We start from the raw sequence: 22,737 nt of genomic DNA on the forward strand, positions 1-22,737 counted from the left end.
GAGAGGGTCTCCTTGCCGAATACCCCTAGATGGACAAAAGGAACCTTTTCAACCCCATTAACCAAAAGCAGTAAGAAACAGATGTAATACATTCATTACCAAATCAACCCATCTTTAGAATCCTAGTTGGATCAATTAGCAAAAATTGCCATTCAAGGCATCATAGGCCTCATATCTAGCTTCAATCCAAGAAATTTTTCCCCCTTTTCGATGCTTAATAGAATGAAAGAGTTCAGTGCAACAAACACATTATCAGAAATCAGACGGTCGGGTACAAAAGCAGATTGAGAATGAGATATGATACCTTCTAGGGAATTGCTGAGTCTTCCTGCAAAGATTTTGGATATTACCTTGACTGCCACTCCACATAAGCTAATAGGCCTGAAATGTTCAGCTTTCTCAGGGACTTCCAGCTTCGGAATCAGGCAAATAAATGTCTTGTTCAAGTCCTTAGGAATGAAATGGTGTCTTTAAAATGAATTATTTTGGCATGAGGCAAGCAATGGTTGGACTTGATTTAATTATGAACTCAAAGACAAGCATAAAAGGTCAATGAAATGGTGGGTCTCACTCCACCCTTCAAAAGAAAAGAAATTAGAATTGGGTTTGGCGATCAGCTAATCAGCCCTTTTGCATGTCACTTGAATTTGTGGGTCTCTCAAAGACTTTACAGTGATGTAAAACATGGGGCCATCTTATTTGAGAGGTGATATAGATTTGTTTAAAGCTAACTTTAAAAATTATTTCCATACATAAAACAACAAATCAGAGTGGCGCAGCGGAAGCGTGGTGGGCCCATAACCCACAGGTCCCAGGATCGAAACCTGGCTCTGATAATAGAGAAGGCTTCCAAATGTTTTTCTTTTTGCAGACTTCCTTCTCGGAAGAGGGCGAAAATTCGCACAACTAGCGGCTAGACCTATAAAGGGATAATTGCTTATCAAATCGGATAATATATTTTTCTTACCGGAAAATATCCGTATCCGTCCGCTAAGCAACCGGATTCGGATAATTGCTTATCAAATCGGATAATATGTTTTTCTTACCGGAAAATATCCGTATCCGTCAGCTAAGCAACCAGATTCAGAATATTGCTTATCAAATCGGATAATATCCGGATAAATTAAATTTATCCGGATATAGTAAAGTATTTAACATTTTTTCTTTAAAAATAGATGATAATCGGATTCGGATAGCGGTATTCGATAATCGGAAATTAGAAATTTATAATAAAAAATTGACAATTATCAATCAATAATTGGATATTTTATGGATCGGATTAATATCGGATATCCGATAAAGTTTCGGATTCAAATTCAGATGCCTTCTCTAAATTTTTGCCGGATTCGGATAGTGGATTTGCTAATCAGATTCGGATACTAGTCCGAGCGAATCGGAATCCGGTCAGTTTACAGGTCTACTAGCGGCTAATATGGATGATAGACCCATTATCAAGGTTTAAAGTATCCCACAATACTAGCCGATACATATCTAGGCCTGTAAACAGACCGGATTCGGCTCGGATCAGTATCCGAATTCGGCAAAAATTTAGAGAAGGCATCCGAATCCGATAAAAAATATCCGATTATCGATTGATAATTGTCACTTTTTTACATGTTTTATTATAAATTTCTAATTTTCGATTACCGAATACCGCTATCCGAATCCGATTATCACCTATTTTTAAAGAAAAAATGTTAAATACTTTACTCCATCCGGATAAAAATTTATCCAGATATTATCCGATCCGATAGCAATTATCCGAATCCGAATCCGGTTGCTTAGTGAACGGATACGGATATTTTCCGGTAAGAAAATTTTCGGATACGGATACCCTTAAACGAATACGAATACGAATTCGGAGGCGGATTTCGACTATCCATTTACAAGTCTATACATATCCATATTTGACCCAACCGATACAATACATCTCAATACGTCTCTCCATTGAATTACACAAAAATACATTGAGCGATACAATACTCGATACAGGACGATACGTCTCTTAAAATCACCTCACCGATACGATACCCGATACCAATACTATCAATAAACCTTGCCCAGAATGCTTAATTGCCTATAGTCAACTTCAGCACTTCTGCGGCAGAAAAATCACCACGAGATTCATAGTGACAAAGCAATTTGCTAGCGTACAACACGTTGAGAGATAACGAAGCTAAACAAAATTTACCAAAGAATTTCCATTGGATTCCGTTTTCTGATGTTAGCACTAGGAAGTCTTTTATAAGTTGCTCAGGAGCGTAACATCATCTAATAAATTAACAGTAAAAACAAACAGAACAAAAATCACCGTGTGGAGTGGACCCCACACATTAAATGTAGAAAACTAACATACACTAACTGTATTTGACTAGCCAATAGCCCAAGATTTAATAGCTCCTGCCCCAGTAGGTCCATTTCATTGCAGGCTTTCCAGAGGCAAAGCAAAGTGTCCCTGAAAATTTAAGGAGAAACTCCAAGTGAGCAAAAGCAAACAAATTCAAATAAACCTGGTATTGTTCAGTTTAGTCAAACAAGATACAATTATAAGAAAGAGTAAGGATCATTAGCAATCTTGATATCCTATTGCAAATCCAGGAATCTGGCATATAGATAATAAATTCTGCAATTAACTTTCACAGTATTGATAACATTACAAATTGTTCAATAAGTCTCAAATTTGAAACTAGCCATCAAGGTCCAGTTTTAATTATCAACTAGTAGATGTAGAGAGGAGCTTCCCCCCCCCCCCCCCAAAAAAAAAAAAAAAAAAATTCAACCAACATGTAACTAATGCCTTCAGATATAGATGCAATCCAGAATATGAGTATGAAACCAGTCAACCGCAATTCATTCCCTTCTCAAACCATTCTTAAAATTTTAGTATTTACTGACTTAATTATGCAACACCTTCTTGGAAGGTCTTTCATTCTAGTCTTAAACCACGAAGAGACTAAATAGAGAAAACAGTGAAGCAAAGAAAACCAAGAATAGTTTAGCAGAGGAAGAAAAACGTGGGGTGGGGGTGGGGCAAAAACCAAAGTATCAGAAAGAATTCTACCTGGGGGGAGTTCCGGCTGGTCAAACGGGGTACAGAGGGTCTTTGCTGCTCCCATGTCACCTTTTGTCCGTGCTTTCACATCTTTCTCCACATCCTAGAAAATTAGACTCATCAGGTATGAACACAGCTATAAACAGTGTAAGCCATTAGTTTGGCAACAGCGCAACCAGCTGCCTCATTTCAAATTACCTTAATATATCAAATTCTTCCCCCCAGCAAACAAAAGCTTGAATTTCAAAATACAGACATGAAAAGTATGTTCAAAGACCCATTAGAGCCTCTTTGAGAAGGAAAGACTAAGACGATTCAGTTTCTACCATTAGGGAGGCTCAGCCACAGTTAACACAGCTGGGATTAGAGTAAGAAGTACCAGGGGGTTTATAAATACTATCAAGCAATGGCCAGCCAGATGAGCTGCTCAGTCAACTAGGCCCCTAGTCCAGTTAATGCTGTTGCAGATAGACTCGCTAATAAGGATGTCCAAAGGTCCCAGCCTCTTTTGGAAATTATATCCCCTCACCAAATTACAAGTTTCTGTTTATATCCTGTTTAATGGATACAGTTCTGCACTTTCTTCTTTCCTTTGGACTTTCTGGTCTTAGGCTGTTGTAACATCTTTCATTGACCAATAAAATCTTTTCCTCCACTGTTTCCTTCCAGTAGATGGCAATACTTATACAACCATTTTAAGAATTCTCAAAGTAAACAAATACTACATATTTGAAGCTTTTAAAGGATAGTAATTTGCATCTCCTTGGAGAATGTTACCACCAGATTCTCCAATGATTTTCATTTAAAAATCCCTATAATCTTTATGATTATAGCTTAAAAGCTTCTAAAATCTGCAAGTAAAGAACCTTTTTATCATTTGACATTTCAGCCTTTCCATTGCAACATATGACCTGAAGCGTCGCTGCGCTATATTCTAAAAATCTTTCTTTAGAACAAGTATTTTATAATTGCGATTAGGAGCCAATGACTATGTCCAATCATCAATTCCTATTGTCCTCAAACAAAATATTTTTAAGGTCATGTACCTGGGCATCAACCAGCTCTGCTTTGACATTCTTGCTATCCTCAATAAAGATGGACATTTAAAATTTATTTCATGAATCAATCCGCCTAATCTCGTGCATGTATCAAACAAGTTTTCACTTAAACACCAGCCTTTCTTTCTAGTTCTTTACACATCCAACCCCTCAAATATCCTCCATCTTTTAACCCTTTTTTCCACACACCCCTCACTGCCAGACTAAACAAGCCATAAGAACAGCATCATATTTTGTTTGAGTTCGTCCATTTCCTTACAGAAATTCGATCCACTTTCCCTTGAAATCCAGATAGTTCCATCATCAAAACCCTAACCCCTACCACATCAATCTCCATAAGATCTTGCTGCAAAACTTGTTACAGCCCCTGGTTTTTGAGTTTTCTCAGTGTAACCTGCACTAGTCTCATACCTAAACCCAAGACCTCATCAAATCTCAACCTAGTTGAACTATTTCACCTATTTTTCCACAGCCAATAGCAGATCCCGGTTTTGGCTTCTACTTGGGTTACATCAATCTAGAAGAATGTTCATTCTCAATGGCATAAGAACACACAATTAAAAATTTTAGTTGCAAGTACCATTAACTGATGGAAACCTGATAATCGACATGCAAATGCCTAGGATAAAGCAAAACATAAAACAAAAGAATGTATACGCCCCTTTGTGGAGTAATAATAAGATACTAATGGAAAAAGTACCTCCTCATCACACCAAGGAGCTAATATCATCTTCTTTTGATTTAGTGCTTCAATGAACTCATCCCATGTGTGCACCACCTTAATGCACTCATCCCGCTTTTGTTTTGCAGCATCAAACAAGCTTTGCTGAAGACTAGCCAAAATATCTTTCACTTGCTCAGCCAAAGTGGACATGGGTATGTCAATTTTTGCTGAATTGTCACGGCGAACAACACGAACCTGCAAAAAATTTGACACTATTCAGTCACTAATGCATGATATATATATTACTATAGTAAAAAGCATGACTATGACAAAATCCACGTCACTTTTTAAAAAAAAAATTATAACATGTCTCAACTTTCTTTATGGGGGGAACCCTAGACATGATAAGAATATAATGCCTTATCTTCACAAAAATGTGATGTTGCAGTGGCATACAAAAATACCTAAGCATCCACCTGTTATATATGTTCCATGCACAGTTACAGCAAAAACTGCTATGCGTTGATCCATTAGCAAGTAAAGTGTTATGAGATAGACTAGCAGTACCTGACTATTAGCAACATCTTTTGGACCGATTTCAATTCTCAGAGGAACACCTTTCATTTCCCAATGCGAATACTTCCAACCAGGTGAATAGTTGTCTCTAGAGTCTTCTTCAACACGAAAACCAGATTCAGTCAACATTTTGACTGTTGTTGAGCAGGCATCAAATATGGCTTTTGTATCAGCATCTTTGTAGGGCACCGGAATCACAATAATTTGTACAGGTGCAACCATAGGAGGAAGTACCAAGCCTTTATCATCCCCATGAACCATCACCATCACTCCTATCTGTATATTACAAATGAACAAGAAAATATTAACATAGGATAAATATCTGTTAATATTTGGAATTTCCCATCAAACATGCAGCGCATGCACTGAGTTGCTCATAAAACCAAATTTAATTCGATGCATACCAACAAAAAAAAAATGTAATTTCAAAAGCTACTCAAATTTATCACATAACATACCAACTAGCCCAGTTGGCAGGCTCCATCCCTAGTTGATAGACTGCCCAATCAATTATAATTACACCGTGCAAAGCATGCAGCTGAACCATCAAATTTGTGGAAAACCACGGTTTCTTGAAAAGTAGCAGTTGTGCTACTGCAGCAAGAAATGGATTTCTTCTGTAGATCGTGACAAATCTGGATTCCATGACAGAAGAGCATAATCTGATCAATGTATCCAGACATAAACATGGAAACAGATTACCTTCCAGGTAATCATTGGGAGACCAACCAATAATATCTAGGAGATTGTGTTTCGCAGTGTGCTAACATAAGCCCATATGATGCAAAGGTGTGGAACCTAGGTCACAATAGCCAACCTTGGGGGGGGGGGGGGGGAATGGCGGTTCTATGACTCCAAAGCTTCCAAGGGAGTGACAGCTGTAACAATCAGATCTTTGTAAGGGCAACTAGGTCAGTAGAGTAGCAAAGTACAAGATACGGGTTAATAAACATAGTAGAAGAGATACACTCACAAAATAAACTTTTAGTGATAAGAAGGAAAATAGAGCAGAGAGAGAGAAGTTATAATTTTGGGAAAACAATTCTCAAATTTTTTTGGTGGGGACCACCTTCAAACTCCAATCAGCAAGGGCCAACAGCAGGAGAAAGCAGATATCCTCAACAGAATTCCAACCAAAGTGAAACTTCAGGAAAGTGATCTTATTCAAAACCCTCCTGATACCAACCAATAAATACTTAATCAGTCAAAAATTAGGTTGAAAAAGGCAACTGCACATCAAACCAGAAAGCAGAAGCAGACCACCTGAACATAGCTTCCAGGCTCACAAAGGGAAAACAAATGAGGCAAAGAATCCATAGATATGGGTTCACACTCCGAAGTTTAATCCATTCCCAATGAAACCGCACAAAATATAATTTCCAATGTCAAGACTGCCACCACTACTGGAACACAAAGAAGAGAAACCAGATCGCAGGGAAGAAAAAGCCCCACTCACAGATAGATAATGAGCTAAAGCAGCAATACTGTTTGATAAAAAGACCACCAAAGGTTCCCGAAATGATGACCTCCAAGCTGCCCTATGTCATGCAGGGTTTGACTAATCATTTTAAAAATATATTCCATGATGGATGCAGATTACAAGCATATACAAAGAAAAATAAAGACTCGTACATATAGAGATTTACTCTTAAATTAGATAACTAAACAGGGGAATTAATGCAATATATCTAACTTGACTCATAAAAGGACTCCTAATCACGCCTAAAGACTCAACGAAGTACAAATACATCAAAACAGAATTCTATTTAGCTATCAGATATTGTATCTAACTTAAACACTAACTCAGACACTGAATTTAACTACTAATCCTTTGTAAGAACATTACCCACACATGGCCTATAACAACAATTAACCAAAAATAAGAACCAGATAGAACCCACTCATGGGCTAAAATAAAGTATTCCAATGCCGAATTGACCCATTTGGATAATCTCGACTGCATCATCTTCCTTGCAAATCAAGGAGATCTAAAACCCTAAGGTGACTTAACATCAATACAATAACAAAATAACAAGCCTTCACCCAACTAAATGGGGTCAGCAACACGGATAATTGCCTTCCAATCAGCTCTGTTTGATATAATAACCAGCAAATTGATGAATTAAGAGATCCAGAATATTCTGCCATTATAAGATTACAATCCATTTGAGTTATTTTGGGAGTGGATAAGTGTATATAACATGCAGGCAGGAAGGAGAGGGGAAAAAATTACCGTTCGAGTACTATATGCCCAAGAATTTTGCCAGACCATGGCTCTTTCTCCCTTCTCATTTTCAAAGTTTATGTCGAACATTTTTGCAAAATTTTGACCCAAACAATGAGAGGTAGCTCCTTGTATGCCACGACCAGTGTTAGGAATAAATGCCTAGACAAAAGAAAAGAAAACTAATAAACAGTAATACATCAAAGTATGAAAGCAAGCTTTAGAATCAAGCAGATCACAAAGGAGATCTGGATTACTTTGAATAAGAACATGGTTATTAAGTACCTCAACACTAGTAGTATAAAGCCCACCAGCAAACTTTTCCAATTCACTCTTCTTCCCTTTGAAAACAGGGATTGCAAGATATTCTTCATATATCCTTCTATAGAGTTCTAAAATTTCAAGTACCTGAAAATGGACAAATATAATTATATATAGGGGCTTTACAAACAGAAACATAAGGACATAGCATATTAAAATATAAATAGTAACCTAACCAAAACTTGGAGAATTGAAGGAAATAATTTGTCAGAAACAAGTACAGAAGCCAGTATAGTAAATTCAAAGAAGGATAAAACAGCCACTGATAAAAGTTTCCATGTAGTGATCCTACTGCCAAACTTGTCTTCCTAATAGCTCAGATCGGAAGGTACTCACACTTGACACTTCCCTGATGACGAGACAATCATTTACAGAATCAAATGAGAAGGTTGTCATGGGACTTATGAAAGATTGTAATTGTTGATGAGGCTGTCAATCATTTCTTTTTTAATTGGTTCTCAGTTGAAGATACAGCATCTGGACAGTGAATTTGAGCCCCCAAACCAGAACTGAACCAGCATGCCTCATTTTCAGTTCAGTTTTTTTTTCAGTTATATTAAGCTTTGACCTGGCTTGTCAATGTTTTGTGCCTTTTTTAGGTATTTGAGAAAACTTTTTACATCCACCAACAAAAAGGGCACCTTGTCACTTAGGGTCATAATCCACCAGTTTTTTTTTCTTTCACAAACACCTTTGTTTTCAGTTCATTTTTTTTTTCAACTCATTCTTCAGCTATGACTTGGCTTGTCTATGTTTTGGGGCTTTTTAGGTATTTGGGCAAACTTTTCACATCTTCACCAACAAAAAGGATCCAACAGTTTTTTCCCAAACAAAAATTGGACCCCTCTCTCCCGAATGCCCTTTAGATCAATACAGAAGAAAGTTCTATTTGCAACCAGGGACCAGACTTGGGGTCATAATCCAACATTTTTTCCCAACACGATCCATGAGCTCCCAAATATCCTCTACAGATAAAAGCTCTATTTGCTACAGGGACCAGAAGAATCAGCAAGAATTGGTAGCCATCCCTATGGGCTACTTCCTTGGGGGGACAGCCTTTGAGATTAGAGAACTTCTAGATGGTACTTCTTTTTATTTGCTTTTGTTGTACGCAGAAAGGGGGGTTTGATAGTTAAGTGGGGAGTGTAACAGCCCAGGGGCCTGAACTCAAGTCCTCTTTGTGAGACTGGGCTTAGCCCACACCAGCTGCACTAGACAGCTGTTGTCACTTCTAGGCTCTCATATACCAAAAAACCAAAAGCTTTTATTTCTTCATTCATCATATTCTTGAAAATCTGTGGAAAAAAGAATGTCCAGGCAAAAAGCCAGCAATGAAAAGAGCTCTTTCATCCTCCCAAAAAAGGCATCGTCTGCTAGGGAATCTAACATTCAGCACATTGCAGGCTTCCAGCTGTTTCTGTTTATTTCAAGAATAATGGGGAAGAGCCACAACGCAAAAATTCTTGTCCAAATATACGTTTTACAAAAGACTCGGTGATGCAACTTCAGCACCTACTTGGGTTTGTTTTCCTCAGAATAAGTATATAGGAGTTGGGCCCATTGTTCCGTGGGTTTACTTAGTATTGGACCTTTCCTATGGGCCTAAAACATGAGTAACAAGATGGGGCACGAATTTCATCCTACTTAGAATTATGCTGTTATTTTCAGTTGTGCAGGGGTAATTTAGTAATTATTCCCAGCCTTTTGATTTAGTCTCTCGAGAATTTATTAAAGTAAGCCTCTAGTTCAAAAAAGCAGCCCATGGTTTGGGTGCTTCGGTCATTGTAAAGGTCAAAGTACAAGACCAACATAGCAGCTGTTGGAAGTCCTAGTCAGGTTGGGTCCCAATTTTATTAGGACTTCATTCACTTTATGATAAATAGACCCATTATTCGATGGAAGGCTCTACAGTCCAGAATATTGATACTTTATCAAGCTTTCTGATGTGAACCAGGATCTAGCCTTAGGTAAATTGGAATAATGCCATGGATCTAGGCTCAGTCCAGGATACTCTTCCCTGAGAATCAGCAATCTCCTAGGGCTGAAATACCCTTCAGTGAGGGTTTTTGACAAACTCTAGAGATGCAAGGGTTAGGGTAGATTCAGCCAGGATTAGGGGTTTAGGATTTGTGTTTTTAAAGCTTGTAACCTTGCTGTTTTTTATGATTTCAGACCCGCACTTGAAGTTAGGATTTGGAGGTTTAGGGTCTGAACAATTCTAGGGTTAGGGTAATGTAGTGTTGTATTTGCTTGATCAAGACAGTAGCCAAACAGGACCTTTCACAGGGAATCAAGTTCAAATTTGATAGACTTAAGATGAAATAGAATTTAGATGTGAAAGAGGGCTGAACCTAGAGTGGTATTATAAGGGTAATAGAGTAACAATACGGGCTGAATAGATCTTCAAAACAGGGGCAGAACTATGATGAAGAAATTGAAAGGACAATATGAGGGAATTGAGAATAACAATGTAACATCTGGGCTTCACACCGCAAGGTGGATCGATTGGATCGAACACCAACCTGCCTTGATCAAATACAATGATTCTCCATAGAGAAGGAATGTTAACAAAGCAATTTGATTTCAATTGATGAGTTGTGTCCTCACCTCTTACATAAATCTCTTTATATGGCTATCTAAAGAAACATAAACGTTAATGGTAACATCCAACCACTAGCTAACACCACCTACCTACTAATAACTCAACTACTACTACCTAACTCTTGACAAAGGAAAACTCCTTTGACAATGAGTTCTTTTATTCTCAAAGCACAGCCCCTTTTATTGACTTTTTGAGGAACTAGACTTGGGCTTAGGTCTAGACCATAGAGATCAAATTACGTGGGCTAACTTTAACCCACTAAAACAGTCCTTAGCCCATGAAAGTCATGGGCAGTTTTGGGTGATAGCTTTAGGCCTTTGATAGGCCTGACCCAATGGGCTTCTTCTTTCTTAAACATGCCTTCAATTCTACATCATAGGGTTTTCTATTATGAAACTACGTTGCAGGATTTTTGGGTCTTAGATGCGGGAGGGGCTGGAAGTTGGGATTGCAGGTAAGGGACTGGAGTTAGGTTCCAAATTAAAAAGGGGAAGGGTTTAGGTCTAGGGAATAGCGTTCTAGTTGTGCTACCAAGCTGCTGCAACTTAGGGTTTTGAATTCTGAAATTTCCAGAAACTGCCTCTGTTTTTCTTCTTCTTTTCTCCCTTACAAGCCTAAGGGAAAGGGCAGGCATCATAGACTAGGGTTAGGGGAGAATTGGATTGGATTATGTAGTAGTAGTAGGGATGGGGAATGGTTCATAGGGCTGCCGTAGGGGTTGGGAGGGGCTGGGTTTGACCTACAATGGAGGGGGAGGGGCTGGGGTTCCAAAAACTAGGGTTGGAGAAGTGGGAGAGAAGAAGGCGGAATGTGGTGGTACTTACTTGGGATTGAATTAGGACTGCTAAAGTTGAAGGAGAATGCTGGAATTTTAAAAATTCTGCAGAAACCACTCACTTCAAGTTGCCAAGGTTGGAAGACTTATTTATAGCCTACTAAAAGAAATTAGACTGGGATGTGGTGGGAGATCCCGCGAGATATCTCGTTTTTTCAAAGTGAGAGGAGATAGAGATCAAGAGCAGAGAGTTGGAATATCTCACTCAAGATCTCACCATATCTCATTGGAACTCTCAAATTTCGCCCTTTTTCGGATTTCAGCTAGATTTTCACTTGCAACAACTCTTATCACATCTACAACATCGAAGGAAGATCAATCATTCTCTACTTGTCTTATGAACTTATGATTTAATGACTTATATAGAACTTCTAATGGTTGTATAATTTTATTATTCTATTCTTGAAAATTGAGACTGTGATACTCATATGAATGAAATTTTGATGACATTTAGGTTATTTGATGCATTTGATAAACTTGTTTTTCATTTATATGCCTTAAAGGTTTTATATTACATGTTGTAAAACCTTGAATTCCCTAATCCTACAACATGTCAATTTCACACAATAGGTAGACTTAGAAATCATATTTAGGGTGGTTTTCTAACAAATCCAAGGCCACCAACTTGTTCAAAAGGCCTTAAATAGGCTAAATACCAAGTTTCAACCCAATTGGGACCCTAAAACCCACCAAGATGGGCCACCGAGTTGACGCAAAAAAATCGCATATCTCGATCGAGATCTCACTGAGATGGTCGAGATCTCGATTTTTCAAGGTGGCAAGATCTCACTTGAGAGCAAGAACTTCTACCATGGACTAGCACTCTAACTTACAATGCATATCAAACTGAAACTCTTAATAGAGTAGGACTTTTAACTCATCCAGGGAGCCTCCATAACTTACTCTAAAAGAATCCAATAAGAGTTCCAAGAGTAGATATGGATTCCTTGCAAGGAGTAGGGCAACTCTAGTGGATTCTTCCAAACTAAGAATCCAATTCGAATAAGGTCTCCTTGATAACTTGCAAAATAATGACTCAAATTTCAAAAAGGAAAAAAGATCTAGGGTACCACAAACACAATGAATCCAATTATACCCTAAGTTATACCCAATAAAGTGTGCAAGATGGTTAAAATACCCCCGGTGGTACTAAGGGCTGTAGGGTTATGGCGAAGTAACCCCAGTCCTTGTGTTGCCCCTGAATGTGATTTACATCACTTTCAGTGCTCTAAGTGTGTTTTCTGCAGCAACAACTGGTTTATGTCATCTTTGCACAGAGGAGCTCCAAGAGTTGAGAAACCTTAAGGTACTTATGTCACCTTTTGGCAGAGCAGCACTAAGAGTTGAGAAACCTTCAGGTTCTAGGTGAGATCAAGCCAAGATCTTTCAAGATTCCATTTCCAATTTGATCCAACCTTCACAAGGCTTCACCCCTCCAGGTATTCTGGGAACATGCACCCCATCACCCTTCTCCTGTTCCACTTGAATTTCTGCTTCACTCCCCCAGCCCCATTCAATCATTTCTTTCCCACCATTATCAATAACTACCGCAACTCCCAAGCTCCCCCCCCCCCACCTTTAAAAAGAACAAAAAGATTCCACCAACTTGTAACCCGAATGCCTATTACTTTGTTTCTACCCAACCTTCAATCCCAATTTCAGCCTTCTCTAACCAATATCCCGATTCTTAACTTGAAACCCTAATTTCTCCCTCCAAAATCAAGAAAACACAAACTTTGTTTCTAGCCAACCTAATCTTCCCAAACTTTAAGAAAATTACATACCTACTATGCTCTAGGTTCGATCCAAGTTTCCCAAGGACCTGAAACCTAGAAGCCCCTCATATCATTTAAATATATCTCATCTTCTCTTCCGATTTCAACAAATCACCCTTTCCCCCTTGAAACCTAACCTAATCTCTTTGAAGCCTAACCTAACAATCCTATATGAAATCCCCAAGCTATTATACATTAAAAATCTCCATCAGAATCACAGAAACCACCCTCACTCTAACCCAAATCATGAAACTGTCCCATAGCCATAACCAACCCCTTACTGTTTGAATCCAGAGTTGGATCTAATCAGGATCTCAGTTATCAGGCCCTCATTCGACTGAAGCTATATCACAACAGTCAATTATTCAATTACTCCTTCCCAGGCGCAACAGTAAAGTCAGTACATCACAGACTCTTATCCAAAACTCCTAACGGAAAAAGACAAGGAATATTATCTTATCTCAACAACTTTAAAAGAGCAATCAAATTACTACAAGATTACAATCCTTAGATTGGAATCTTTTGTAGACACTTAACTTGGAACTCAAGCAAAGCAACTTTAAACCAAACTGGGACTCTTAAGCAAAACCAAACCTACTCAAATTACCAAACTGGACTCAACAAAAATTCTGAAAAATTCAAAACACAATTTCAGACATAAATTAAGGACTAAAATGCCCAAAATACCCCTCTAAAGAGATTAAGCCAGCTTATGGTTGCTTCTTGGAGCCATCCTGGGGACCCAACTTGAGCTTCCGGCAAAGGGGGTCCTCAAGTTCACATCATGTCCCCTTCCATCCTTTTCCATTTTACACTTACTACGCTCAACTCTCTTGTATTGCAAGGGCTATCTCTAGAATTGAATGCAATAGGAACCTTAGATAAATCCATATCATAACACCTAAAACAAAACCCCGGGGGGGGGGGGAAGAGGTGGAAAAGTAAATACCTCTGCATCTGCTTCCTCCTTTGAGGCAAAAGCTGTATGCCCTTCTTGCCAAAGAAATTCACGACTCCTAAAGTCACATGTCAAAGTTAAGTTTGCATAAATAGATCATTAACTAGACTAACCAGGAGCCAGAGATCACTAGTAAATCAAAAAAGAAGCAAGCTTCCATTTAGCCATATGTAGGAAAAATATTCCTTATCCAGGCTAATAATCATGCTAAAAGAAATAAGCAAATAAAGTAGATGTCAAATATAATGCAGACAGGTAGAAATGGGGTCCAGAAGATTCAACAGCTTAGGTAGACAATGCCTGAGCACTCATACCAAAACCACTGAGGAAGCCTCCATTTTGGTGAGACAACCCGCTTGGTGAATCTAAAGCAGCAGAATTATTAAAGCAAGAAAACCATACAAAGCACCAAAGGCAAGCACAAGTTCTGCAGTACATAACTAGTGTAATAGATGATAAAAAATAAGATCCATAGCCAAAAATTACTTTCAAATTATGGACCACATTTAATTTAGTCAACTAAAACAAGCCACTAATCCAGCAAAGGATGCACAAATATAAGATATGCTTTGTCCCCAAAATAGCAACCACAAAGGTGCACAAAAGGGCAGATCCACTCAAAGGTGTGCCAGGTGTCAGTGAAGTAACACCATGTTTCAACTCTCAGGGGGATAAGGAATGCCCCTGGCACAAAGAGCAATGGCATATCTGAGGCAGAAACATTAACGACATTCCAATGAAGATGTTAGCAACTGAGAATTGACCTAGCCTAGCATATTAGATATGGAAAAGAGCAGAAGAAAATTATTTATAGAACCACTTTCATCTTTTTAAGGATTTAAAACTAATCACGGTGAAGGAATGATTCCATAAGCTTGACCTTCATCTGAGAAGCTTGACTATTTGGTTGACCATATTGAACTTGAGTTGACTTTGAGGTTCTAAGTTTTTCTTGAGATCCCATTTCCTAGATTAATTCAACTAGATTATCAGATGTCTGGTCTTGCATCAGAAAATGATGCTGCTCCATTGACCCAATTACTGAGCATATGAAAACATAAATAGAATGTGCACTGTCGCTAAATCAATTAAATAGATTATAGCGATTATCTATACACAAACACAGAGAGTGTGCATGCACATGCAATGTAAGACCAAGAAGCAGTAGTAAAACCTAAAGGAAATACTGAAGTTCTATTCAAGGTCACTGAAATTTCAGCTCTTTTAATCTATCTCACTTGTTCAATTATTTCAGTAGTTGAAGATTTTAGAAGCCAACAGAGGGTAAAACCATTAATATAGTTGAATTTAAATACCTAAAACCAATATTAAACTAGAACCTAAAAAGAAGGGAATAGTTTGTCATGCAAAATGGGATCAAGAGGTAGCACTATGAAAAGCAAGCACTCAGACTCATAAGGGTATCCAGGAAAAAAATCATAAAAGCCAATCAGTAAAACCAAAACAGGCACAAAAGAGGCTTATTTTTAAGCACAGATAAAGAACCAGAACCTTGTAACAATTGCTGATCAGAATCCTTTTGATGCTCTACAATGGAGATGAAAAATGATTGTAAAATCTAACAATGCAGGTGGAATGGAACATATGACATTAATCATTTCGTAATTACTGAGTGCTCGAAGCCACAAGGGATTGTGACCTCATTGGCATTTTCAACCAGGCATTTGAAAATATATACTAGCCCACATACTGAGAAAGAAATGGCTGATCTTTTGCCTAATTATCTGAAATTAAAGTTCCACTGTTATATAGGAAAAAAAAAATGCCTATCAATTTTGTAGCATGTGATCCTTGGTAGCTGGAGTTGTGAATTGCCAGGGAATTATATATATATATATATATATATATATATATATATATATATATATATATATATATATATAATTTCAATACACATACTAGACAGCCACAAAATGCAAAAATAGAAATTCTTCAAGAAACAACATAAATGAAAATGAAATTAAAGGTCATATGATGAACAAGAAGTACCGAATAAATGGAGTAGGATTGCTGAACTCCCAACGTACAACATTACACCATTGGTTAAGCTTCAAAGGTAAGTCACGATGGCCCCTGATCCACTTGGAATAATAAGGATACATAACCGTCTCACTGGTGGGACGGATGGCTATAGGTATTTCTAAGTCAGAACTTCCGGATTTTGTGACCCAAGCAACCTGAGAAGGCCAATAGGCACTGAGTATGAAGTATGAACACCACACCACTCAAATCTATTAATAAAGAATCAAATTTAAGAGCCAAAAGTACAAGCAGCAGAAGACCTTTCCATCATGATTGAAGACATGATTAAGAAGCAGTACATCAAATCAGATTCTTTCTTACAAAATCAAATAGCTGTCAGAACAGAAAGATAGTGATTTCTTATCCTCTTGGTATAAGCCAAATTATAACCAGAACAACAAAATGCAGCTTCCGCAAGACAAAAACTGAAGCACTGATTGAACCGACAGTCGACATACAACTCTTGTTTAAGATAAAGAAAGTAAATTCTTCAAGAACAAAAACATAAAGACCAAAAGGAAGCCTTTATCAAGCAACACAAGTAGTCTACTGGATGAACAAATGACAAATACAATTCTTGCTAAAATTGTTCATCACATAGGCTGTCTTTTTTTCATTTTTTGGTGAATATAAAGGCTCTGTCTCATTGTAAGGGAAACAAATTGTATTAACTAGAACAAGTGAACTTCTATACTGAAATGCTTTTACTGCTTTCCAAATGACAGGGTAAACAATAAGGATAAAACATCACTTTTAGATTGGCAAAGTTACTCAATTGGTTAGAACATCATAACCAATAGTGACTAAAAAAGTTATACATTTTATTTTATTTTTAAATAATTTCATCTCCATTAACAGGCCAAAAGTATCCTATGGAGCTAAAATATTTGCCACACCATGTAGACTCCTGTGTTTTAAGTTGCAAATCACGCATTTTCCCTAGTTTGGAGAGAACAATTGATTTCAGAATGCAAATCATGTTAAAAGCATTTAAATTTTTACCTCTGGAGCAAAACCTTCAATATGATCCTTCTCCCGTTGTAAAACACCAGGAGATACAAATAGTGGGAAGTAACAATTTTTAATTTTCATCTTCTTTATTTCAGCATCAAAGAAGTCCTGCACATTGAAAATAAAAAGTTAACATTTGGAAAACATAAATTATAAGTTGAAAAATCAATCACATGACATAAAGATAGATACCCCATCAACACAAAAAGGTTCTTACTTCCCCATGATGCAGAAAAAAGTCTAGGAATGACTAAAATAATAGAGACCTGAGAAAGGGCTGCTACGGTAGGTCTTCACAGACAGAGGATTGAAAGAGTAGGAAGAAGAAGAAGAAGAAGAAGAAAAAATGTACAGACAAAGGGAAGAAATGTCACAATCACATTTCCAGTTAAAACTCAACTTACCTCTCAATTCATATTGATCTCTGCTAGGTGTTACAAGCATGTCTTTAAAGAAAAATAAACACAAATCATAGTTGAAATATTAAACTCAAACGAAAGTTTAACTCACTCCTACTTAGGGAAACTAAAAAATTAAAAAGATTAAAAATAAAATACAATCTATTAAGTCCAACCATTGTTGGACCAAAACCTGTTGGTCAGTTACTTTTAGGGATTTCCAAAATAACTCTGACCGAAAGAAAAGGATACGTCATAACTTTTAGATTGAAAAAAACTAAGAAGAGACTAGTTGGTTTTCCACTTACATGCATGGCTTCCCAAACTGAAATACTCCATGGCCTTAGGATGTAACAACCACTAATGTCATAGTAGTCAATCATTTCACCATTAACGACCACCTGTAAAGATGGAGCTTGAAATAAAACTTCATAACAAATGACAGCACTAACACTTTTCTAAAAGTACCATGTACCTCAGAATACCACTCCCCGAAGTTACTATCCTTTTGGTGAGAGAGACCAAGACGGGTCTCTTTTTTCACTTCCTTTTGTCTCCCTCCTGAAAAGATTAAAGATTACAAACAAACTAACTGGAATACGATTGCTTCAGACTATCAGAACGGGAATTTTTAAGTGGGTGGAAAACTCACCACCTTTTGCATTGGACTTTGTAGCTTTTGCCTCGGACTTTGTAGCTTTTGCCTCGGACTTTGTAGCTTTTGCCTCCTTGCTGGCCATGTTCAAGGGATGCCCCAAGGCTTCAAAAGGTAGGATTCAGAATGTGTTAACCAAGAATAGTTCATATATAAAGAAATTTTCTTAAATATAATTACAATGAAAAAGATGGTGAACATGGAGTTTTCGGTTCTTATTCCAATTCATATGATGCAGATACGCGAAATTACTAAATCTGTTATTGGCTACTTGGTCATAGAGAGATATCTCTCCAGGGTATATTATGCGTCACAAAAGCACTTCAGAACCTCTCATCCTTTATCTGGGACAATACCCAAACAGCAAACCAAAATGGAATCTAGCCAAGTTAACCAAATAACAGTTCCAAGCTTCCGAACATGGATTCGCGGCAATTAACCAGTAGGATGGGGAATCAGGAACTTAAATTAAGCTTTCATTTTCAAACTATTTAAAATTATAAACGGACCAATCATCAAAACAGCAACCAAGGGAGTCTTATTTCAACAGATTCAAACTAGTTCTGCCAATCAAATTAAATTACAGTTTCAAAAGAAATATCCAAAAGGAAACCTGCATTCCAAACTAAGGGAAAAATAATTAAAACCTTAAGTCAAAATGCCAATAAAAGTATTCACATATGGATGAAGTGGACGACAGTGTAGAGTCTCGAACTGCATTAGGTGGTATATAAATCTCAATTATGTAAATAAAAAAACCCAAATCTTGGTTTAGCGAAGCTCCTGTCTACACTTCACATCGAACCCGAGAGGAGGAGACAGCCTTGATCTGTTAATTTCCCAAAACAAAAGAGAAACGAAACCAACCTGTTGGTGCTTGGATTCCACGCAATGTGTGTGTGTGAGAGAGAGAGAGAGAGGGATCTTTTTCTTCTTCTTTTTCCTACTCCTTTACCAGTTCTGTTGTTGCTTGTAAGAACACACGATTGGAAAGGAAGATCCTTCCCGGCCTTTAACAAAATTGGTTTCTAGGGTTTTTCACAAGCATTTTGCTCCAGTCCTTCGGGCACATTTACGCCTTTATCGCATCAAAGTTTCCCGGTTTCTCATGCCTAGAAATTAGAAAATTTTAATTGTAGAAACTGTTTTGGGTTGGATTTTATTTTGCGTCAGTTGGGCTAGGGCTTAATAAATTTTCTGAGTTTGTTGGGTTGGGCTTTGTGTTGATCATGGTCTTAACTAACCCTTATGTTTATGGGCTTTATTTAGATGTCGCCGTTTACCAAAAAACTATGGTCACCACGTGGTTGGGTTTAATCCTAACCACTCATTGCATCTCTTTTGCACTTAAAGAGAAGACAAGATGGAGCCCCCCTTCAATCCCAAAGTTCAAAAACTGGTGCAGTTTGTTTGTACAGGTTCAAATTGTGGCCTGGGCTTTCTTGTGAATGATACCACTGGATAGAAAGCCCATTGTTGCCATCTTCAACCAGTTTGAACTTCATAGTGTTGTGAATGGGGAAGCTTTAGTAATGAGTTAAGGGCGATTGCAATGTGTTGTAGAAGGTTTTGATCATGTAATGGCTAAGTCTTGACTATTCGTACCTTAAGGTAAATTAGTAATAAGTTAAGGGCGATTGCAATGTGTTTTTTTTTTGGTAAACGACGACATCTAAATAAAGCCCATAAACATAAGGGTTAGTTAAGACCATGATCAACACAAAGCCCAACCCGACAAACTCAGAAAATTTATTAAGCCCAAGCCCAACTGACGCAAAATAAAATCCAACCCAAAACAGTTTCTACAATTAAATTTTTCTAATTTCTAGGCATGAGAAACTGGGAAACTTTAATGCGATAAAGGCGTAAATGTGCCCGAAGGACTGAAGCAAAATGCTTGTGAAAAACCCTAGAAACCAATTTTGTTAAAGGCTGGGAAGGATCTTCCTTTCCAGTCATGTGTTCATACAAGCAGTAGAGGAACTAGTAAAGGAGTAGGAAAAAGAAGAAGAAAGAGATCCCTCTCTCTCTCTCTCTCTCTCATTGCGTGGAATCCAAGCACCAACAGGTTGGTTTCGTTTCTCTTTTGTTTGGGGCAATTAAAAGATCAAGGTTGTCTCCTCCTCTCGAGTTCGATGTGAAGTGTAGACAAGAGCTTTGCTAAACCAAGATTTGGGTTTTTTTATTTACATAATTGAGATTTATATACCACCTAATGCAGTTCAAGACTCTACACTGTCGTCCACTTCATCCATATGTGAATACTTTTATTGGCATTTTGACTTAAGGTTTTAATTATTTTTCCCTTAGTTTGGAATGCAGGTTTCCTTTTGGATATTTCTTTTGGAACTGTAATTTAATTTGATTGGCATAACTAGTTTGAATCTATTGAAATAAGACTCCCCTGGTTGCTGTTTTGATGATTGGTCCATTTATAATTTTAAATAGTTTGAAAATGAAAGCTTAATTTAAGTTCCTGATTCCCCATCGTGCCGGTTAATTGTCGCGAATCCATGTTCAGAAGCTTGGAACTGTTATTTGGTTAACTTGGCTAGATTCCATTCTGATTTGCTATCTGGGTATTGTCCCAGATAAAGGATGAGAGGTTCTGAAGTGCTTTTGTAACATAATACTACCCATATCTCTCTGTGACCAAGTAGCCAATAACAGATTTAGTAATTTAGCGTACGTGCATCATATGAATTGGAATAAGAACCGAACTGCTGTACTATTAGAAACCCTGAAAGGGCAAAGGGGAAGGTTCACTGCTGCAGCTTCCAAGTTCCAACAGAATGGAGTAATCTCATCAAGTCTATTTGATGCTTTCAACAGGAAACTGAAAAAACTTCTGCAACTTTTTCAAAACATTATGTATACATGTACAAAGCAATAACCCTTCTTTCTTATTCCATCTGGTAGCAAGCAAAATCAGGGCAAGTGAAAATGTGAAATTATATCAGAACCAGAAAGTTTGCTTTGGAATCATTTGCTAATATGATTGCAATTAATTAACTCCAATCACTAAAATTATTTGGTTTGTAATTTTTACTTCCAACTTTTTTCCTTGCAATCCACTTGAATGAGAAAATGAGGATTACATCTGAAAACTATTATTAGTTTATTACTGACTGTCATATTCTCACATTAAAAAAAGAAATCTGACAAAATATCTAGAAAATACAACCAGAATTACAATATGTTAAAGGAGTAGACAAAAACATACCACGGGTGATATTGTTGAGGGATAAAGGAGGAGGGCAGTCACAGATGCAAGGGCTCCTCTTCTCGCGGAATCGGTTTGCCCGACTTGATGGTCTTCTTCAACCTCCAATACAAAGCAGCAGACAAACTCGAGAGAGTCCAGCAACCCAGATACGTAAGCGAGACGACAGAGCCAAAGAGAGACGATAGAGGGGCAGAGAGACGACAGAGTCGAGAGATGGACAGAGACACGAGAGAGAGCAGAGAGAGACGAGAGTGATGAGGAGCTTTTAGGGTTATCGTGAAATTACATCGATAACCCTAAGTACCGTCAATAACAAGTTTGTGTCCGGGTTTAGAAAGCACAAGGAAAAAGTGTGCCAAATGTTTGGAACCAGTACATAAAAATTGAACCGGTTTATCATATATGTTTTTGCTGTGTCAAAATGAACAAATGGCACAGAATAAATGTACAGAATCGTTACCATACAACCCCTAAATACAGCTATTACCCAACGAAGTTAAGGACCACAAGAATGTAAAATGTGGAATAGATTCGTAATCAACATTCTAGATGAAAAGAACAATAGATTCGTAATCAACGTTCTAGATGAAAATAAGGTTCGTAGAAAAGTATCCACGACAACATTATGGATTGGACATCGTAAAAAATTAGTTTTCATTATTTTCCATTAATGGAGACTAAAATTTATACACAACAAACCTAACGAAATTTCTACCGGAAAAAGGAGAAAAATGATTTATTTACAAGGGAAAATAAGCCAACACAGCTCAGAAGGTCCGGTGACTTGTAGAACAGTAGAAGTTTGTAAAACAGATAAGACTTCACCGCGTCACGACATTGTGACAGATTCCGTGAGAGATTGCGTGACAAAACGGACCTGCATTTTGCCGGCGACGATTTCTTTGTCCCCTCCTGATCGGCGTCAGATACAATAACGGCGTCGGAATCCCCCACGTCTCTTCTTCAGATTCAATAGGAAATCCAACCTTCCTTTTGGTGTCAATTAGCCAACGTAAAACCACGTGACCCGATAAAAGAGTCTATCTGAATTCTGTAGTGTAGTTGCATACTTGCATTTGTTGTGGCCAGGGCGGACCACAGTTCTCAAATAAATAAATAAATAAATATCGTTATTTTCTTTCTTTACAAATTAATTATAGCGTGCTGGATGAGCTTTCAAATGTTTTGTTGTAGTGGGCCCCAGTTATAGCCATGACAATTATTTTTCATTATTATTCGGTTAACCTCAGCCTTCTCCTCCAAGTCTGGATCACCTCTTTTCATACGTGCTCGACTTTAGTGTTGCATATAATGTGTAATATTGTGCTGCAAACGGTCG

The 22,737-nt window shown here is 37.7% G+C and overlaps 1 protein-coding gene and 1 non-coding gene across 3 annotated transcripts; one reads left to right on the forward strand and one right to left on the reverse strand.

The window, feature by feature from the left end:
• Window positions 1–764: 764 nt before the first annotated feature.
• On the forward strand, window positions 765–836 carry TRNAM-CAU (transfer RNA methionine (anticodon CAU)). Its single transcript has one exon. It is a non-coding gene; the product is annotated as a tRNA-Met (tRNA).
• A 1,530-nt stretch (window positions 837–2,366) lies between these two features.
• LOC149000367 (proline--tRNA ligase, cytoplasmic-like) lies at window positions 2,367–21,667 on the reverse strand. Of its 2 annotated transcripts, none has more exons than XM_089139310.1 (13): window positions 21,396–21,667; window positions 18,173–18,277; window positions 17,993–18,078; window positions 17,826–17,918; window positions 17,111–17,227; window positions 16,076–16,263; window positions 14,057–14,123; window positions 7,860–7,982; window positions 7,584–7,736; window positions 5,342–5,626; window positions 4,811–5,029; window positions 3,062–3,155; window positions 2,367–2,455 (listed from the first exon to the last, which is right to left on the reverse strand). In XM_089139310.1, exons 2-13 carry the CDS (start codon window positions 18,255–18,257, stop codon window positions 2,391–2,393), a joined length of 1,575 nt encoding a protein of 524 aa, XP_088995436.1. In that variant the 5' UTR covers window positions 18,258–18,277; window positions 21,396–21,667; the 3' UTR covers window positions 2,367–2,390. The 2 variants fall into 2 exon arrangements, with proteins under 2 accessions (XP_088995436.1, XP_088995435.1); XM_089139309.1 differs by having other exon boundaries at window positions 18,170–18,277.
• Window positions 21,668–22,737: the final 1,070 nt, after the last annotated feature.

This window comes from Hakea prostrata, chromosome 11 (assembly GCF_041222555.1).
Source record: "Hakea prostrata isolate BN-2017 chromosome 11, UWA_Hpros_2, whole genome shotgun sequence".
Classification (NCBI taxonomy): Eukaryota; Viridiplantae; Streptophyta; class Magnoliopsida; order Proteales; family Proteaceae; genus Hakea; species Hakea prostrata.

Coding starts and splice junctions, on each gene's coding strand:
- LOC149000367 (XM_089139309.1), bottom strand. CDS start 18,257: ATGGCCAGCAAGGAGGCAAAAGCTACAAAGTCCGAGGCAAAAGCTACA. Junction 18,079..18,169: donor AAAGTCCAATGCAAAAGGTG/GTGAGTTTTCCA, acceptor TAATCTTTTCAG/GAGGGAGACAAAAGGAAGTG. Junction 16,264..17,110: donor TTGAAGGTTTTGCTCCAGAG/GTAAAAATTTAA, acceptor TGGCCTTCTCAG/GTTGCTTGGGTCACAAAATC.